Source organism: Nyctibius grandis, chromosome 7, assembly GCF_013368605.1.
Source record: "Nyctibius grandis isolate bNycGra1 chromosome 7, bNycGra1.pri, whole genome shotgun sequence".
In the NCBI taxonomy this organism is placed as follows: domain Eukaryota; kingdom Metazoa; phylum Chordata; class Aves; order Nyctibiiformes; family Nyctibiidae; genus Nyctibius; species Nyctibius grandis.
Window position 1 is genome coordinate 35,095,398 of NC_090664.1, and position 21,779 is coordinate 35,117,176.

Consider the following 21,779-nt stretch of genomic DNA (forward strand, 5'->3'; position numbering starts at 1 on the left):
TAAGATACAATCTAAAAATAGAGTATATATATAAATACTCTTTACAGTCAAACAGCTTATGCTTTAAAGATTTTACTGTCAGACTATACAATAAGCAGTTAGTATTGCATTTTTCTCAACAGAGTTCGTTCATTAGCTACTGAAGAGTTAGTTATTAGTGGGAATTATTTTAAGTATTCTAGATCCCATATTTTTCTACCATTTCTTTTGCTTTAGAGATATAGGCATTCATGGCGTCCTCCTTCGATAAACCTGCAAAGTAAAGTAGGAGTCATTATCTTTCCTCATTTGTCATCCTATAAACATAACTAGAGGATCTAAATTTAACGGGTGTAACACCTTTTTTCAGGTTCCATGCTTCCCATTTGGCTTTGCCTTTCAAATCTAGCATTCCTGGACATTCTGCCAAAATAAATGCATACCTTTGATTATCATGCAGATTTATATAACATTTGCTTGATTTCATCAAGATATGGGAGTATATGTGAAGTATATATAGGAATAGGAATACCAATATTGATATCTCCAACCGTAGCCTGTTTGTAGAATCCATATAGTTCCTTCAGTTCTTCATCAGTTGGTCTTGTTTTTAGTTTTCTTACATCTTCCGCAGCACCATCAAAGTCGGCCTGATGAAAGAAAAGAAAGTGTTAGCTTTCCTCTCAAGGAGTGCGCTTAGAACATTAAGTGTAGCACGCACAGCAGTATCATTAGATACTCTCAATTACTCATTTGGGTTTAGTGGTAAGCCTAGGCATTTTCCCATGAAAGAAGCTTAATAAAACCGCAAGTTATTAGAAAGGGAACTTAGTCTTAGCTGCCAGGGTCAGCACTGCTAAAATAAGTAAACCTCTTTTTTTCCCAACAGTTCTACATCTAAACACTTGGAACCATTACAGACTGTCTAGTGTCAGGATATCTACAGATACATTCATGCAAGCAGCCTATACAATGACTATAGTGTATACATCTTTCACAGTCACACTGGGGGTATGAAGGTGTTCATTGAACTTTACACCCCAGCAGTAATCTCCAAATCCTTTTGGCCCTGACTGCATAGTGTTGACTCGAGCAGCAAAGCTTGAATACCCGCTGGGGGTACTGCCCACTTCCCCCTTCATTTCCACTTCTCTGCTGACACTGCAGTAGGTGACCAACAGTTGGCACGGACGTACCTCACGGAGATGAGCAGTGCTACTGCCAGGACCACCTTCAGCACCCAACTCTCAAACACAGGGGAGCAGAAGAGTGAAGTATAAATTAATTCCTTTCATCATCATGCATCCTACATTCACATCAACCCAAGGCTATAGCTGTTATTCTCTCTATATACTAGGTCTCAGGCTAGACTTTAGCATAGAGTTTGGAGTCCTGTTTCATGCCCAGGACATTTCAAGAGAGAGAGCTAGATTTCATACAGTGGCCACAGACCTGCCAGGTCACTGCACTACTACAATGCAAGAAATATACAGGCACTTTAATACACTATATGCTGGTTTCAGTAAGTATTTCAGCTTTTGAGTTGGATCTGCATTTGCAGAAGCACAGTATATTCTGCAAGATGTGCTATTACACATGTATTTAATATGTACAAAACCAGCCTACAACTTTGTGCTCAAATCAGTGACATATTCAACAATGGTTTCAGCATGAGGGCTATGGCTCTGTTCAAATACCTGAGACCCTGGCATTACCTCAGCAGTCTGTACTGTGCTTCTTCAGACCACTTTTTCCTTTCTCTAGTTACAAGAAAGATTTTTTTTTTTTTAATAAATTAGAAAACCTAATGCACGTTTGTCTCCTTAATTGATGCCTTTCTCCTTGGCAAGTGACTGTGCTGGGTGGACCAGGTGATAGAAATAAGCAAGTATGCGTGAAAACTGGGTTCACTACAGTATTATATATTTAAATGGAGAGAAAATACAAGAGAAAGGTTATTTCTGCTTTTAAATTTAAGAAAGAAAAACAAAAACAAATTTAATTAGAGACTGATGCTCAAATATCTTTCTTCAAATAAAGGCCCCTTCATGGAATTACAAAACTATACATTCATTGGCATAAGGACACATCAGCTGGTGGCTGCGTTAAGGCAGCAGTAGGAGGTGAAAGAGGGTAAGGACAGGTAGCAGCGTTCCTGCACAGAAGCCTGGTCACTCTCCCACCAAATGAGTCACCTCTGCCTCCTGAGATGGAATTCACCTTTTTGTTTTTTGGCCTGAAAATTTAGTGTGGCTAGTGAGTTACGTTCCCAGATACAAACTTCTGAGGAAATTGTAATTTTTTGCAAAATTTTCAGTTCCTATTTGAAACCCACAAAGAGAAAGCACAAGTCATCTAAGAACAAAAGTGCTCACCGCAGGAGGATGTACATCTGTAACACCAGAGTTGAAACAAAGAGGAGCAGGCAGACAGGTGTATTTAAAAGGGATGCTTTTTAAAAAAATCATGATGTATGATTAAAAGGGTGTTCTAGCAAAGGAATGCTCCCTGCAAAACAGCAATTAAAAATAAATCTTGATTCTTCTTTAAACTGCAGTTATGAATTCACAGAACATTAGATGAGAAGGTTCATGACAACAATCCACATCCCTAGTTCTCTCAGTTTACAGCACCCTTAAAATGCAATGGAAGGAAAACTCTTTAGACAAAAGTCCTGCAACAATGCAGACGCTTATTAACAAATAATCTTCCAACTCAGCAAGAACTTCAGCGTTTGCATAACTGACAAGCAGAAGTTTCACAGAATCACAGAATGTTAGGGATTGGAAGGGACCTCGAAAGATCATCTAGTCCAATCCCCCTGCCGGAGCAGGGTTGCCTAGACCATATCACACAGGAACGCGTCCAGGCGGGTTTTGAATGTCTCCAGAGAAGGAGACTCCACAACCTCTCTGGGCAGCCTGTTCCAGTGTTTGGTCACCCTCACCGTAAAGAAGATTTTCCTCATATTTACGTGGAACCTCCTGTGTTCCAGCTTGCACCCGTTGCCCCTTGTCCTGTCAAGGGGTGTCACTGAGAAGAGCCTGGCTCCATCCTCATGACACTTGCCCTTTACATATTGTCCTGGTTTGGCCTAAACCAGGCCAATTTTCCTTTCAGTGATCTTTACTTTCAGCTAAGTCTCCTCTAAGTAACTGCACTTTCTGAAACTAACTGCATGTTTCGCAGTGTCTGCTTCCAGGACTGATAACGCTCGAAGTTTGTAGTTATCACTGAGGCACCGGTAGGGATGTTGTGCAGAAAGGCTCTTGCTGTACTTGTTCTTGAGAGAAACCAAGGTCACTGCTGAATTCCTCCCTGCTTACGAGTGAAGAGCCGAAGGGGGTTCGCAGCTGCAGGGGGGAGCGGACAGGGCAGGTGACCCAAAATTGACCAACGAGGGTATTCCATCCCACACACGTCATTCTCGGTATAAAGCGGGGGGAATCACGAGGGTCTCGCTCTCTTTCTGCTATGGCCGGTGTCCAAGGAGGACTCCGTCTGTTTTCCTGCTGCCCCCGATCCCGATCTGTGCATCCCTGAATCCAGCTCTCGACCGTCGCTAGGCCCAGCCTGGGCCTTCCCGGAGCCTGCCCTGCAGTGCCGGTGGTGACGTGGCTGACTTCAGGGGAGCTCAATCTTGGTTTTGTATATATATTTGTATATATTTGATTATTTCTATTATTGTTATTATACTCTTTTTCATTATTATAGTTTATTAAAACTGTTTTAACTTTCCAACCCGGAAGCCTCTCTCCCTTTTCCCTTTCCCTTTCCCTCTGGGGGGAGGAGGGGGGATAACAGAGAGCATCTGCCGCAGGTTTAATAGCCGGCCCAGCTTTACACGGTGACAGATTTATTGGCGCCCAACGTAGGGCACGAGAGAAGCTCCGACAGGTTGCTCTGATAAGTCGAATCCCAGCTCCAGTGGGAGGAGACCCGGAGAGCTCAGCCAAGAGAGTATCAGATTTCTTCCTTTGAGATTTACGAGGGGTTGGAAATTAAAACAGATAGCGAAGATGGTAATGTTATTTGTGAGCCTTGTGTTACCTCTTCTCTTTATAAAGCTTGTTTTAGAGTTAAGTGTAATAATACCTTACTTGCCGTATGCACTGTGTGTTAGTGTTTTCATGTGGTTTAACAGGGCATGCTGGTCGAAATGTGTCGTTTCAGTATGGGTTGTGATACTGATTTATGTCGTGATAAACTGGGCAGTTATTATTCCGATCTCTTATCTCTATGATACAATGATGGGCAGCTTTAATCGCGAATCGGTAGCTGCGCACACCGGGCGTCTTCTAACTGATTTTGATAGTATCTGCTCCTTTTTTGCCAAGCTGATTCCTGCAAACTTCGAACAGGGCGTGCTTTTATTTGTGTGTGTCCTGTGTGTCCTAAATGTGTTTCTGGTGTGGTATGTGACTAGATGTCAGTGCAGCAACAGCGGGAGGTATCATGCTGCCCCTGTAACCAGGAGAAAACACGGAAAGAAATCAGCTAGTAAAGTGAAGGATGATGACTCAGAGCCTTCTAAGGCAGAGCCAGCACAGGACCCAGGTGAGGGCCCTTCTCAGTCAGAGTCAGGACCTGACACAGATGGGGGTTTCCTTGATCATCTTTTTAAAGCAGACCCATCACACAAGAAAGGTCCTTCTAAAGCAGAACAATCACAGGAGGACTCGGGACTCGGACGTAGAGATAACCTACCACTCCTTATCCCTGAAAGAACTGCGAAGTATAAGGAAAGACTTTAGTCGTTATGACGGTGAGCCAATTATTACCTGGTTGCTCCGATGCTGGGATAATGGGGCGGATAGCATAGAATTGGACGGTAGAGAAGCCAGACAGTTGGGATCCCTGTCCAGAGATGGTGGTATTGATAAGATGCTTCCAAGAAGGTCAAACACTATCAGTCTCTGGAGGCGACTCTTGTCAGCTGTAAAGAGCAGGTATCCCTATAAAGATGATGTTATGAGCCACCTAAGCAAATGGACCACTAGAGAAAAAGGTATTAACTACCTTAGAGAACTAGCTGTGCAAGAGATCATTTATAGACACCCTCAGGACATTGTAGATCCTGTAAATCCTGATGAAGTGGAATGCAACCGATCCATGTTCCGGAAGGTTGTGAGGAGTGCTCCACCGACACATACCCATACGTTGTCAATATTAGTCTGGGGAGAAGATGCTATGGCACGACCTAGTGTGGGCGAAATGACTAGCTGTATGCGACAGTATGAAGATAGTATTTCTTCCCCACCACAGGCCCGTGTCTCGGCTGTGGGAAAAGTGACTTCTAAGGAAGACAAGGACTCATTGAAACAACTGTCAGACAAACTGTCCAGGATCGAGAATCAACTTGAATCTCTACCTACACAGGCCCGCGTTGCAGCCTTTAGGAGGAAACGCCCTCCTACTGGACCGGCTCAAAGGAAACGGAACACGTCGCGAGGTATCCTGTGGTTTACCCTGCGTGATTATGGGGAGGACATGAACAGATGGCATGGACAACCTACCAGTACCCTACAGGCACGAGTACGTGAGTTGCAAGCTAACAGAAATACCAGAGAGAATTTTCCTAGGAGGATGGCTGCTCCAGTTACCAATGAGCAGGACTCTAGTCAGGGTAGATGGGCCTCAGGTCCCTATTTCCCAAATATGAATAGGGGAAATGAAGGTCCAATCCCCGTGAGCTGCACGAATCCAATCTTTAATTAGAGGGGCCCTGCCTCCAGCCAGGAGGAGGAGAGGGATAACCGGATTTATTGGACTGTGTGGATTCGATGGCCTGGCACATTAGAACCACAAAAGTATCGAGCCCTGGTAGACACTGGTGCACAGTGCACCCTCATGCCATTGAATCATAAAGGGACAGAATCTGTCAGTATTTCGGGAATAACAGGGGGATCTCAAGAGTTATCTGTATTGGAGGCCGAAGTGAGCCTAACTGAAAATGAATGGAAAAAGCACCCCATTGTGACTGGTCCAGATGCTCCATGCATCCTTGGCATAGACTACCTTAAGAAAGGGTATTTTAAGGACCCAAAAGGATATAGATGGGCCTTTGGTGTAGCAGCTGTAGAGACTGAGGACATTAAACAGCTGTCTACCTTGCCTGGCCTCTCAGAGGATCCTTCTGTTGTGGGGTTGCTGAAAGTTGAAGAACAACAGGTGCCAATTGCTACTGCCACGGTGCACCGATGACAATATCGCACCAATCGAGACTCCCTGATCCCCATTCATAAACTGATTAGACAATTAGAAAATCAAGGAGTGATTAGCAAGACTCGCTCACCCTTTAATAGTCCTATATGGCCAGTGCAAAAGTCTAATGGAGAATGGAGATTAACTGTGGACTATCGTGGCCTAAATGAAGTTACACCACCTCTGAGTGCTGCTGTGCCAGACATGCTAGAACTTCAATACGAACTGGAGTCAAAGGCAGCCAAGTGGTACGCCACCATAGACATTGCTAATGCATTTTTCTCTATTCCCTTGGCACCAAAGTGCAGGCCACAGTTTGCTTTTACCTGGAGAGGTATCCAGTACACCTGGAATCGACTGCCCCAGGGGTGGAAACACAGTCCTACTATTTGCCACGGACTGATCCAGACTGCACTAGAAAAGGGTGGAGCTCCAGAACATTTGCAATATATTGATGACATCATTGTATGGGGTGATACAGCAGCAGAAGTTTTTGACAAAGGGGAGAAAATAATTCAAATTCTTCTGCAAGCTGGTTTTGCCATAAAAAGAGGCAAGGTCAAGGGGCCTGCCCGGGAGATCCAGTTTTTAGGGATTAAATGGCAAGATGGGCGTCGCCAGATCCCGATAGAGGTGATCAACAAAATAACAGCCATGTCCCCACCAACTAACAAAAAGGAAACACAAGCCTTCTTAGGCGTTGTGGGTTTCTGGAGAATGCATATTCCAGATTACAGCCAGATAGTACGCCCTCTTTATCAAGTGACCAGAAAGAAAAATGATTTTCAGTGGGGCCCTGAACAACAACAGGATTTTGAACAGATTAAACAAGAGATTGTGCATGCAGTAGCCCTTGGACCAGTCCGTATGGGACAAGATGTTAAAAATGTGCTCTACACCTCAGCTGGGGACAATGGTCCTACCTGGAGCCTCTGGCAGAAAGTGCCAGGGGAGACTCGAGGTCGACCCCTAGGATTTTGGAGTCGAGGATACAAGGGCTCTGAGGCCAATTACACTCCAACTGAAAAAGAGATACTGGCAGCATATGAAGGAGTTAGAGCTGCCTCAGAGGTAATCGGTACTGAAGCACAGCTTCTCCCGGCACCCCGATTACCAGTACTAGGCTGGATGTTCAAGGGTAAGGTTCCTACTACTCATCATGCAACTGATGCTACATGGAGTAAATGGATTGCATTAATTACACAGAGGGCTCGAATAGGAAACCCTCATCACCCAGGAATCTTAGAAGTGATCATGGACTGGCCAGAAGGCAAAGACTTCGGAATGCCACCAGAAAAGGAGGTGACACGTTGCTGAAGAAGCCCCACCGTATAATGAACTACCAGAGGATGAGAAGCAGTATGTCCTGTTCACCGATGGATCCTGCCGTCTTGTAGGAAAGCATCGGAAGTGGAAAGCTGCTGTATGGAGTCCTATACGACGAGTCACGGAAGCCACAGAAGGACAAGGTGAATCGAGTCAATTTGCAGAGGTAAAAGCCATCCAGCTGGCTTTAGACATTGCTGAACGAGAAAAGTGGCCAAGGCTGTATCTCTATACTGACTCATGGATGGTAGCAAATGCCTTGTGGGGGTGGTTAAAGCAGTGGAAGCGAACCAACTGGCAGCGTAAAGGTAAACCTATTTGGGCTGTTGAACTGTGGCAAGATATTGCTGCTCGGCTAGAGAAACTAGTCGTGAAGGTACGTCATGTAGATGCTCACGTACCTAAAAGTCGGGCAACTGAGGAACATCAAAACAACCAACAAGTGGATCAGGCTGCTAAAGTGTTCCAAATAGATTTGGACTGGGAACATAAAGGTGAACTATTTTTAGCTCGGTGGGCTCATGACACTTCAGGTCATCAAGGGAGAGATGCAACATATAGATGGGCTCGTGACCGAGGGGTGGACTTAACCATGGACTCTATTGCACAGGTTATCCATGATTGTGAAACATGCGCCGCAATTAAGCAAGCCAAACGGTTAAAACCTGTGTGGTATGGGGGACGGTGGTTGAAATATAAATATGGGGAGGCCTGGCAAATTGACTACATCACACTCCCTCAAACCCGCCAGGGTAAACGTTATGTGCTTACCATGGTGGAGGCGACCACCGGATGGTTGGAAACATACTCTGTGCCCCATGCCACTGCCCGGAACACTATTCTGGGCCTTGAAAAGCAAATCTTGTGGCGACACGGCACACCAGAGAGAATTGAGTCGGACAATGGGACTCATTTCAAAAACAGTCTCATAGATAACTGGGCCAAAGAGCATGGCATCGAATGAGTATATCACATCCCCTATCATGCACCAGCATCTAGGAAAATTGAACGGTATAATAGGCTGTTAAAAACTACCCTAAAAGCAATGGGGGGTGGAACCTTTAAAAACTGGGATAAACATTTGGCACAAGCTACCTGGTTAGTTAACACCAGAGGATCTATCAACCGAGCTGGCCCTGCTCAGTCAGACCTTTTACATACAGTAGAAGGGGATAAAGTCCCTGTGGTGCATGAAAGGAATCTGTTGGGAAAAACTGTCTGGGTTCTTCCTGCTACGGGCAAAGGTAAACCCATTCATGGGATTGCTTTTGCTCAAGGACCTGGATGTACTTGGTGGATGATGCTGCAGGATGGTGGAGTCCGATGTGTCCCTGAAGGTGATCTGATCTTGGGTGAGAATACTTAATTCTGAACTGCATGATGTTAATTGCTGCATAATACTAACAGTGTTCATAAGTGTCTTTCAGGTTGAAGCAGTGGTGATGGGAATGGAGCTAGCTGCAAGTGGTGTCCAGTAACCTCCTCGAGACTGACATCTTTAACCTGCAACCCGTGGGCATGAACTGTGACAAAGCTCATACCATCATCTCTCCTACCCTGGGAGACTCCTAGCCAGATGGAAACCCACAATCCTGAACTAAATGAACTTGATGAACTTTTTTTTTGCATAGAGGTGAATCATAAACTAATGTTATCTGTATATCTTTTAAAATGAAAAGTTAGTGGTGATCTGAGTATGGTGTGAATGGTATGGAATAAGGGGTGGAATGTCCTGGTTTGGCCTAAACCAGGCCAATTTTCCTTTCAGTGATCTTTACTTTCAGCTAAGTCTCCTCTAAGTAACTGCACTTTCTGAAACTAACTGCATGTTTCGCAGTGTCTGCTTCCAGGACTGATAACGCTCGAAGTTTGTAGTTATCACTGAGGCACCGGTAGGGATGTTGTGCAGAAAGGCTCTTGCTGTACTTGTTCTTGAGAGAAACCAAGGTCACTGCTGAATTCCTCCCTGCTTACGAGTGAAGAGCCGAAGGGGGTTCGCAGCTGCAGGGGGGAGCGGACAGGGCAGGTGACCCAAAATTGACCAACGAGGGTATTCCATCCCATACACGTCATTCTCGGTATAAAGCGGGGGGATCACGAGGGTCTCGCTCTCTTTCTGCTATGGCCGGTGTCCAAGGAGGACTCCGTCTGTTTTCCTGCTGCCCCCGATCCCGATCCGTGCATCCCTGAATCCAGCTCTCGACCGTCGCTGGACCCAGCCTGGGCCTTCCCGGAGCCTGCCCTGCAGTGCCGGTGGTGACGTGGCTGACTTCAGGGGAGCTCAATCTTGGTTTTGTATATATATTTGTATATATTTGATTATTTCTATTATTGTTATTATACTCTTTTTCATTATTATAGTTTATTAAAACTGTTTTAACTTTCCAACCCGGAAGCCTCTCTCCCTTTTCCCTTTCCCTTTCCCTCTGGGGGGAGGAGGGGGGATAACAGAGAGCATCTGCCATAGGTTTAATAGCCGGCCCAGCTTTAAACCGTGACACATATTTATAAACATTAATGAGGTCACCCCTCAGTCTCCTCTTCTCTAAGCTAAAGAGACCCAGCTCCCTCAGCCTCTCCTCATAACGGAGATGTTCCACTCCCTTAATCATCTTCGTGGCTCTGCGCTGGACTCTCTCTAGCAGTTCCCTGTCCTTCTTGAACTGAGGGGCCCAGAACTGGACACAATATTCCAGATGCGGCCTCACCAGGGCAGAGTAGAGGGGGAGGAGAACCTCTCGTGACCTGCTAACCACACCCCTTCTAATACACCCCAGGATGCCATTGGCCTTCTTGGCCACAAGGGCACACTGCTGGCTCATGGTCATCCTGTTGTCCACTAGGACCCCCAGGTCCCTTTCCCCTACGCTGGTCTCCAACAGGTCTGCCCCCAACTTGTGCTCATACATGGGGTTGTTCTTGCCCAGATGCAGAACTCTACACTTGCCCTTGTTATATTTCATTAAATTTCTCCCCGCCCAACTCTCCAGCCTGTCTAGGTCTCTCTGAATGGCTGCGCAGCCTTCTGGTGTGTCAGCCACTCCTCCCAGTTTTGTGTCATCAGCGAACTTGCTGACAGTGCACTCTATTCCCTCATGGAAGTCATTAATGAATATATTGAATAGTACTGGTCCTAGTACCGACCCTTGAGGGACTCCGCTAGACACAGGCCTCCAACTGGACTCTGTCCCACTGACCACCACTCTCTGGCTTCTTTCCTTCAGCCAGTTCACAATCCACCTCACTACCCGATCATCCAGACCACACTTCCTCAGTTTAGCTGCGAGGATGCTGTGGGAGACCGTGTCAAACGCTTTACTGAAATCGAGATAGACCACATCCACAGCTTTACCATCATCTATCCACCGGGTTATGTCCTCATAAAAGGCTATCAAGTTGGTTAAGCATGACTTCCCGTTGGTGAAGCCATGCTGAGTGCCCCTAATGATCCCCATATCCTTGATGTGCCTAGAGACAGCACCAAGAACAAGTTGTTCCATCACCTTTCCGGGGATGGGGGTGAGGCTGACCGGTCTATAGTTACCCGGGTCCTCCTTCTTGCCCTTTTTGAAGACTGGAGTGACATTCGCTTTCCTCCAGTCCTCAGGCACCTCTCCCGTTGCCCACGACTTAGCAAAGATGATGGAGAGTGGCCTAGCAATGACTTCCGCCAGCTCCCTCAGCACCCGCGGGTGCATCCCATCAGGGCCCATGGATTTATGGACGTCCAGATTGCTTAATTGGTCCCTGACCCAGCCCTCATCTACCAAGACAGATTCCTCCTCTATCCTGACTTCTTCTGGGGCCTCAGGGGTGCGGGGCTCCTCAGGACAGCCTCCAGCAGTATAGACAGAGGCAAAGAAGGCATTCAGTAACTCCGCCTTCTTTTTATCCTCTGTCTCCAGGGCCCCCACCTCATTCATCAGTGGGCCTACATTGCCTCTAGTGTTGGCTTTACCTGCAATGTATTTGAAGAAGCCCTTTCTGTTGTCCTTGACCTCTCTTGCAAGGTTTAATTCCAAGGAGGCCTTAGCTTTCCTAGTTGCCTCCCTACATCCTCTGACAACAGACTTATATTCCTCCCAAGTGGCCAGCCCCTCCTTCCATGATCTGTACACCCTCTTCTTCCACTTGAGTTTGCCCAGCAGTTCCCTGTTTAACCATGCAGGTCTCCTGCTACCCTTCCTTGACTTCCTACCTGTTGGGATGCTCTGATCTTGAGCTCGGAAGAAGCAGTCCTTGAATGCTAACCAACTATCTTGGGCCCCCTTACCTTCTAGTACCCTGTCCCATGGGATTTCCCCTAGCAATTGCTTGAAAAGGCCAAAGTTGGCCCTCCTGAAGTCCAGGGTTGCGATTCTGCTAGCTCTTCTGTTCCTGCCACATGAGATCCTGAACTCTACCATCTCATGGTCACTACAACCAAGGCTGCCCTCAACCTTCACCTCTTCAACCAGACCCTCCTTGTTAGTGAGGATAAGATCCAGCAGCGCTCCTCTCCTAGTTGGCTCATCCACCATTTGCATCAGAAAGTTATCATCAATGCACTGGAGGAACCTCCTGGACTGAGGATGGCTGGCTGAGTAGGCCTCCTAGCAAATATCAGGGTAGTTGAAATCCCCCACAACAACCAGGCCCTGTAATTGCGAGACTGCTCTGAGCTGCCTGTAGAAGGCCTCATCACCCTCCTCATCCTGATCCGGTGGCCTGTAATAGACACCCACAACAGTATCACCCCTGCCAGCCTGCCCCTTAATTCGCACCCACAAACTCTCAACTCGCTCCTGATCCGCCCCTGGACAGAACTCAATACATTCTAGCTGCTCACTCACATAAAGAGCAACTCCACCACCTCTCCTTAGTGGCGTGTCTTTCCTGAACAAGACATAGCCATCCATGACCACATTCCAGTCATGCGAGGCGTCCCACCAAGTCTCTGTAATTGCCACTAGATCATAGCCCCCCGACCGAACACGGATTTCTAACTCCTCCTGTTTATTCCCCATGCTGCGTGCATTGGTGTACAGGCATTTCAGGGAGCGAGCTGAGTACACCGATTTCACCCCAGGGGGATGGGAGGCCTCCTGGTCTGCCTCAACACTAGAGCGTTGCCCCAGTGGTGCAAGCCCAGCTACTACCCCATCCCCCTTCGAATCTAGTTTAAAGCTCTCCGAATGAGCCCTGCTAATTCCTGTCCCAGAACCCTTTTGCCCCTACGACATAAACCTTTCCCATGTATTACCGTCACGCCTGGTGTCTTATACAACCAGCCATTATCAAAGAACCCAAAGCCCTGCCTGTAGCACCAGTCTCGTAGCCAGGCATTAATAGAGAGAATCCTACTATTCCATCCCACGTCATCACCTGAAAATGGAAGGAGGGAGGAGAAAACAACTTGTGCCCCAGACTCTCTCACCAACCGTCCTAGGGCCTTGAAGTCTTTCTTCATCCCCCTCAGACTACGGGATGCAGCTTCTTCCCCACCTGTCTGGAAGATCAGCAGGGGGTAGTAGTCTGTGGCCTGCACCAGGTTGGGGAGTTTCCTGGTGATATCCCTGATTCGGGCTCCAGGCAGGCTGCAGACCTCCCTGTGATGGGGGTCAGCTCTGCATATTGAGCCCTCAGATCCCTGTAGGAAGGAGTCTCCAACCACTAAAACTCTTCTCTTCTTCCTTGTGGAGGAGGTAGCTATATGCCTGTCAGGTTTTTCTGACTGTGGTGGGACCTCTGATATAGGTTGCCTCTCCACCGCATCCCCATTGGACCGGCTGTATTCCACTAGGGCTTCATATCTATTGCTCAGAGGCACCTGTGGAGGCAAGGTAGGCAAGGAGGGCACTCGCCTTTTGCCACAGCCATAGACTTGCCTCCACTCACTCCTCTCCTCTAGGTTATTGTTTTCCACCTGAGAGGGGCAGAGTACAGGGGTCCCTCGATCCTGGGAGCTCTCCAGCAGGTGCTCTCATTTTTGTTGCAGGGAAGGCAGAGCCTGGCTCCACCAGTCTATCTCCATTTCAGCCTCCCGAATGCTCCTAAGCCTTTCTACTTCGGCTTGAAGCCTTTCAACCTGGCTTTGCAGCTGTGCCGCTCGGCCGAGCAGATCATCTACCTGCTCACAGCGCACACAGCCCCCTGCCACCACAGAGACGCTGTAGCATTCCCTGCAGCCTGCGACCTGCACCATCGCCTCCTTCCGTGGGAGCTCTGTCTGGGTTCCCACATCCATTTTGGTCTTCTTCCGCCGGGTGGAGACCATTGTTCTTTCACTGAGCTGGAGAAAGGAGAAGGAAGTTTCCAGGAGATTCCAGGAGATTCCAGGAGATTCCCACCAAGGCCTCCCAGAACCAAATGCCCAGTAGTGGATGCAGGAGTACAGAAAGCAGCTAGGATGTTAAAACAGTCTTCATCAGTTTTAAGTTTGAGAAACACCACTGTTATGTGGAGATATTTTGAATATAATGATCCTTCATTCTTTACTCAGGTCAATACAGAGAATAAGCCAGATTCCAAGTGCCATTTGTCCACTTAAAGCTCTGAAACTTGGTCATTCGATAAAGTATATGATTTGGCAGAGTTACCGTGTTAAATTCTAAATCAAATGACTTCCAAATTATATTCTTAAATCTAAAACTTTATAGACTGAAAACATGTAACTATCCTTATGAAGTTTGTTCTTGTTTTAATAAAAATAATTCTCAATAAAACGCAACTATACAATAGAATCATAGAAAAACATGAAGCTTTAAGTCCAACTTTTTGTGTCTGATTTCATTTAAGAACAATTAACCACTGTGGATTTTTTTTTTTTTTTAACCAACCAAGTATTTGGGAATGCTGCAAGACAAATATAGGATTTTTCTAGAATTAAAAAACAAAACACCCAGAATATGTTATACGTAATTTAAATAAACAAAAATCACATGCTCCAGACTACATATAAAAGCTGAATCAGTAATGTTGAAATGACCTTACAGCATCTCTTCTCAGCATATATTTTTTTTGTTTCCATGTACTCTATTGTTTACTCTAAAAAAACCAAACAGCATTCTAGCAGGAATTAAACTGATCTTGAAAACTATTTTAATTGAAGTAACTGGATTTAGACAGCTTGGATCAGAATGAAAAATGGATTTTATGGACAACAAAAGCTCTTTTGCTTCTTTGTTCTGGATAAAGAAACAGAGTTTCTTCTACAAAGTTTAATGTCAGAAATATGAAACCTGATTTTTTTGTTTTCCTGAAATGCTAGAAAAACTGAAGTACAAGATTTCTCACCTCAGTTGAAAGAGTAAATTGTTAAACATTTCATAAAGTGTCTTTTGTCCCAATTCACCAAAGAATTTAAGTAACATTTAGGGGGTTTGTTTGGATCCGTTTTAAACACAAACTAAAATCTTCACTCTGATTTGCAGCTAAACTGAGTTTAAAAAAATCATAGAATCATAGAATTGTTTTGGTTGGAAAGGACCTTTAAGATCAAGTCCAACCATTAACCTAGCACTGCCAAGTCCACCACTAAACAATATCCCTAAGCACCACATCTACATGTCTTTTAAATACCTCCAGGGATGGTGACTCCACCACTTCCCTGGGCAGCCTGTTCCAATGCTTGACAACCCTTTTGGTGAAGAAATTTTTCCTGATATCCAATCTAAACCTCCCCTGGTGCAACTTGAGGCCATTTCCGCTCGTCCTGTCACTTGTTACCTGGGAGAAGAGACGGACACGCACCTCACTACACGCTCCTTTCATGTAGTTGTAGAGAGCGATAAGGTCTCCCCTGAGCCTCCTTTTCTCCAGGCTAAACAACCCCAGTTCCCTCAGCCACTCCTCATAAGACTTGTGCTCTAGACCCTTCACCAGCTTCATTGCTCTTCTTTGGACTCGCTACAGCACCTCAATGTCTTTCTTGTAGTGAGGGGCCCAAAACTGAACACAGTATTCGAGGTGCAGCCTCACCAGTACTGAGTACAGGGGAACGATCACTTCCCTAGTCCTGCTGGCCACACTATTTCTGATACAAGCCAGGATGCTGTTGGCCTTCTTGGCCACCCGGGCACACTGCTGGCTCATATTCAGCCGGCCATTGACCAACCTCCCCCAGGTCCTTTTCCACTAGGCATCTTTCCAGCCACTCTTCCCCAAGTCTGTAGCATTGCATGTGGTTGTTGTGACCCAAGTGCAGGACCTGACAGCCTTGTTGAGCCTCATACAGTTGGCCTCGGCCCTTCGATCCAGCCTGTCCAGATCCCTCTGCAGAGCCTTCCTGCCCTCCAGGAGATCAACACTCCCAGCCAACTTGGTGTCGTCTGCGAACTTACTGAGGGTGTACTCAATCCCCTTGTCCAGATCATTGATACAGATATTAAAGAGAACTGGCCCCAATACTGAGCCCTGGGGAACACCACTTGTGACTGGCTGCCAGCTGGATTTAACTCCATTCACCACACCTCTTTGGGCCCAGCCATCCAGACAGTTTTTTTACCCGGCAAAGCGTACGCCCATCCAAGCCATGAGCAGCCAGTTTCTGAAGGAGAATGCAGTGGGAGACTGCGGCAAAGGCTTTACTAAAGTCTAGGTAAACAACATCCACATCCTTTCCCTCATCCAGTAAGCAGTTCATCTTGTCATAGAAGGAGATCAGGTTAGTTTTAAAACATTAAATGTTTTTAAAAAAGTGGTCTACATGATGATAGTAAGTCCTTGAACTTTCAGGCAGGAGTTGCAGTAATACACAATTACTGCACAAATTACATAAATGCAATATGAGCAGAACTTGTTCTTTGCATTGAAGTCAAATTCACCTTTCCTGACAGTTGCAGGCTCTCTGAGTCAATACCACCTTTCTCCTCTCTGTTTCCAGAATCGAGTGCTCTTGACTAGGGCTCCCAAATACTTTAATGATACAGACAGTAGTAGTTGCCCAATGTGCCCCTCAGAAGCCTGACAAAGTACAAATTGCACAGGTGGTACCCTACAAATAGTCACACTGGTATAAGTAAATAAATCTTGGAAAGTCTATGGAGGGTCCCATTGAAAAAGTAGCCATATTAACAGCTTAATGATTTAAATTAAATAATAATAAACGCAAACGTTTCCCAAAAACCACTTCAAGCATCATTAAAGCATCTAGTTGTTACGAACTAAGCCTAAGGATTCCCTCTGGTCTTTCCAGATCTGTACCTTACCTCAGATCATCTTTTGCTTATTAATGGGAGGGAAAAGAAACTCAAGGAGAGAACATGACACTTACCAGCAAACATTCTTCAGGACGGTAGGAGGGTTAGGAGGTACACAATAGCGTGCATAGAGTCCTCAACCTTCACAATATGTAGTGACTTTTTTGTAAAGTTATGCTAGTACTGAGAGGCCTTTTCTAACCTATACAGAGTGGCATTTTGTAGTCTGAAAGCAAGGGTGTGTCTCCTCACTGCCAGAAAACAAACATGTTGAAATGATCCTAAAGTAGTAAGCTCACTGGAGCAGGAGTTGTCTCTTCTGACAGGTCTGAACAACCAATATATTTCTGGCAATTTAGCTAACCAAAATAATTTCAGTTTGATTTAATATTTTAAATTAGGGTGACATTAATATTGACGTAGATTCAGTACTTATTTATAAGAACTTCAGATAAGTATATTCATGAATGGATGGTTTTGCTGTGTTGGTGGTGAACTATCTCACTGTATAGGTTAGAAGACACAGTTTTAGTATTTGCCACAAAGTGCAAGTCAAATAATTTTTCTTATAATTTAAATTGCAGATATTAGAAGGAAATAGTTAAATACAGAAACATTTTATGAACAAAATTATACAAGAATTAAGATCTTTATATTTCAGGTCAAATCAGTAGATGATAGACAGGTATTTCAGATAATTTAATTTCTTCTTTAAATACTGAATCTCCTGCACAGCAATTAAGTAAAGAACGGTACAAAGAAACTCCCAGTAATTACTGTGTAAGCTTTGGCATTAGAATTTCATTGGACTTTATGAAGTTTACAGCACAAGCTGTAATAGTATTTCCCTTAGGATCAGTTGTTAGGCTAATGTGAAAACTGTATATTCTCTACATCTACTTGTTCTTGATGGCACAGAAGAAAAATCCATACAAACAAGAAAATGCTAATCTCAAATTTGATCAGAGAAATCGATTCTTTCTCTAGAAATGATAGCTTTGATAGCTTCTGGCTTAGATGCAAACAAAAAATGTTGAATAATGGATTATTCAATCCTTGGCTTATACTAGATGTTCAAAAGAGAAGTATCTGTGGCCATAAAAGAAAAAAACCCAGTGCTTTAGTTATTAATCACAGTCCATCGTTCATGTGTGCTTCTTGTAAGCAATATAATAAAGTCCTCACTATGAGGAATTCCTAATATTAATATTTGCTTTCTTGAAAGCCTTGCAATCTTTATTTTTCTTTCTATGCGGTGTTTTCTCTTGTTCTCCTTCTGTAGGGTAACTGTACCTGCATTTCCTACAACCACCTGAAATGCTTCAGCAAGTTCAGATGTTGAACTTATTTTTAATTTTTCCCCGGAAATTGCCAAGGGCCGTGATAAGTAAATAAATATCACTACCCTTCCTTTTAGAAGCCAAAGCAGAAAGGTGGAACGCACACGTTTTAAGGCCAGCAAGTCGCCAACAGTGCAGGGAGAGAATTTGGGCCTTTGGAGCACAAGTGCGCTGCCCTGTGCCTTAGGCATAGCACGGGCACCTTCAGCCTGGGAGCACGGGGGTGGACAGACACGTCCCTGTAATCTAAACCAGAGTCTGAACTCACAGTACTTGTCAGACTGTTCGTATGACTTTTTACCTCATGATACACCTTGGCAGATAGGTAGTTTATCCCTCCATGAAAACAGGCCCAGTCCACCTTGTGCTCACCTCAGGGCAGGAGCATGGATGTGGGCACTTACTGCAGAGGAACTCACGTGCTCTGAATTTACATCCCAGTTTACCCCAGAGTCACTCCCGACATGCCACGCTCCTGCGCAGTGTTTCAGACACCGCAGCATTAGGATACAAAGGAGTTTTGTACTCAGGTACCAAAACAGTAGTCTAATTACCCAAAAACACATGCCCACATATGCACTAACAACAGTACTTTTAATAGATGTATAGCATGTATTATGGAGAAGTCCTCAACAAAGAGAAACAATATCAGCAATGCAACTAACTTACTTATCACTGAATTAAAAATAGCATCTGAAAGAAACTAGAACTGTTCACCTTCGCTCCTAAAAGCAAAGCATTTACATGCCCACTGTTGGTATAGATGTATAAAAGGGATGTTTAGAAAATAAATGTAATGGCCCACTGCCCTTAAGATTTCTTTTAGAGGTAAAATTTTATTAAAATAAATATTTCATTCTTAATCCAAACACAAGTGATGTGACATTCTTGACTACACCTATCACTGACTCCTACACCACAGACATCTCTTAATATTATCCATACCTGTACAAACAAAAGCAGCGTTCATGCTCTGTTAACAGTAAGAGTAAGAAGGGGTATCAATCACAGAATCACAGAATCACAGAATGTTAGGGATTGGAAGGGACCTCGAAAGATCATCTAGTCCAATCCCCCTGCCGGAGCAGGATTACCTAGACCAAATCACACAGGAACGCGTCCAGGCGGGTTTATGATAAAACATAACTGAGTTCCCACAACTGATTAAAGTTTAAGTAAGTTTTATCTTCATCTTTATACTGTGGCCACTACTGCATGTGAGCCTCTGCCAGCGTTGACCTGCAAGGACCATCCACGTCAGTGGAAATCTTCCACATGCTTTGAATTGTTTTCTGATCTAAACTTCACAGTAAGAATGAACTAGAAGAGTTGTTAGACTTTTACAGACAAAAGATAACTCAAAAAAACAATTAAGAAAGGAAACCATTAAGTTAATAAGCTTCTTATCTTCACATACTTTTATTTTTTTTCAATCTGTAGGCAAGTAACACAAGATATTGTTTTAAAATATGCAAATGCATATCTTACGCAGCAAGAAATATGCAGAAATGAAATTTAAATACTAAACATTTCTTTCTTCATCTCCCTCTAGCCAATCATTGTGCACAGTTTGTTGCTTAGGACAATCTGTGCACAGATTGTTGCTTATACAACATGCTTAGGAGCAGCCTATAAAAATATAATTTCCATTTAATCATGTGCCAATAAAATTCCCTTTAACTCCTCAAATTAAAAGCGTAAGGATCTATATGGACGTAAAAATGCATGCCTTAAAGTGAAATGCACAAATCATCAGACTATTACCACGTACTCTCTTTTTGCAAAGAAAAAACTTTAATGAATTCTTCATTTACAGAATATTTTACCAGTTTGCAAAACTTATAAATCTTCCACATCCTCCCTAATGAAAACATTATGTTATTCATTTTGTCCTCTTTCCCATACAGCTTGATTCAATGAATTTTTATGGACATGGATGGTAGCTGTCAACCAAAGTGACAGTGGATAGAAAACGTCTATAATGTCTAATGCAAAATGTGTAGGATATCGTAATAGTTCAACCACTGATTTTTATGTGTCAGTGTAACTGTATACAGCAATGGAATGGCATATCATGCTGCACTCAGCTCTTTCTAATAGTGATTTCTGGCTCAATTGCTTAATCATCAGGCTAATAAATTTATGTTCTAGAGTGAATTCAAGGCAGAATAAAACAAACTATAATTTCAGTGATCACTAATTAAACAAAGGTGGTGGTGTGTTTGGGATTTGGCAATTCTGACCCACTGAAGAAACAGGATTATTCCTCTTAGCTGTAAAACACCACAATGAAACCTCTGTGCCATTCAACATAATTGCAGCTCAGAAGAAAGTTGCTGAGCTACTGGCAATACACTCCCTGCATCTAGGTCAGAGCATTATGTTGCTCACTCTTTGCAAAACACGCACACTAACCAAGCTGAGACACACATTATAATGAGACCGGGATAAAAGGGCTTGCAAATCTTAAAGTGAAAGGGATAATAGAAAGCCTAATGAAGAAAAACGGCCCAATCCATCAGGGCATGGGCAAGACAAGGGAAGTATTCATAGTTCTCTACAAAGGTAGGAGGCTAAAAGCCAGCAGTGAAGGTAATTTCCTCAGGAACTGTTTAAATCCATACTCAGAAGGTAGAAGGAAGCTCTCTCTCTAGCCAGAAGGTAGAAAGTAGCAGCTTTCCTACCAAAATACAAGCCCACCAAAATGTACCACTCCAAAGATGCACCCTAAAAAAATATGCACAACTCCCTTAAAAATTATTCACGCTTCCCAAATGCAGATATACCACTGCTTCAGTGTTAAAGTTTCCCTCCTCCTTTATAGCTCCAAGTAACTAGCTAGATCCTAAAAAAATAAATATGTACCTACATTTTCAGTCCTAGCAAACTCAGATGCACATGTAAAGAAAAATAATTCATGCATGCTCTAAACAGGTAAGGCTCCAAAAAATTACATGACCCATGACTAGTTCAAAATAAGCAGCACATCTCTCACCTTCCACTTGTGAAAAGTAATGCATTATTTAACCTCCCAAGGCTTAGGCAAATTTCCCGTGCCGCAAGGTAACCTTGATTTTGCAGAAATAATCCTTATGCTGAAGAAACACCGCAGTCTCCCACACGGTGTTGCACAGATGGACAGTACATCCCTCCCGCTCCTCTCCTTGTGTCTCTGTCTCCCCAGATGCCGAATTGCTTACCTGGAGAGTCATGATGCTGCGAGGATGCCCAGGGAATGGCGTTGCTCCTTCTCGGGCAGCGACACAGTGCTTCTACCTCTCGGCTTCTGTGGCGCAAGTGTGGCGGCGGGGGCTGAGCCCCACGGAGCACGCTGGGCTGGTACGAGTGACCTCAGCTCGCCCGCCACAGCAAAGCCACGCCGGGCAGGACGCGGGGGCTCACTCCTGCTGTGCCTCGGGACCTGCGGGGACAACTGAGCCACTACAAATGCCGGGGGAGGGACAGTGGGGGCATTAAGCCCATGCCAGCTTCTTCAGAAAGCCTGAGCTCATTTCCATACCCCTGGGGATTAGGCCACCGGCCCAAGAGCACAGATACAGCAAGATTTCCAAGCTGTTTGTTTGAAAAAAGAATTTCTTGAGTGATCTGAACCGCAACCAGCCCACTTACTGCTACTGTTCCCTCTGCTGCAGCCCCTGCCCCTGCCCCTGCCCATGCCCAGCCCTGCCTGGGACCTCACACCTTCCAGCTGCAACTCTGAAAAACATGCAGGTCACCCCAGGGATACCAC

At 44.7% G+C, this 21,779-nt stretch overlaps 1 protein-coding gene across 1 annotated transcript; it reads right to left on the bottom strand.

The window, feature by feature from the left end:
* Positions 1 to 103: 103 nt before the first annotated feature.
* On the bottom strand, positions 104 to 21,318 carry ACBD7 (acyl-CoA binding domain containing 7). Its single transcript, XM_068405322.1, has 4 exons — positions 21,229 to 21,318; positions 512 to 629; positions 340 to 402; positions 104 to 252 (listed from the first exon to the last, which is right to left on the bottom strand). Exons 1-4 carry the CDS (start codon positions 21,238 to 21,240, stop codon positions 179 to 181), a joined length of 267 nt encoding a protein of 88 aa, XP_068261423.1. The 5' UTR covers positions 21,241 to 21,318; the 3' UTR covers positions 104 to 178.
* Between the last annotated feature and the right edge of the window lie 461 nt (positions 21,319 to 21,779).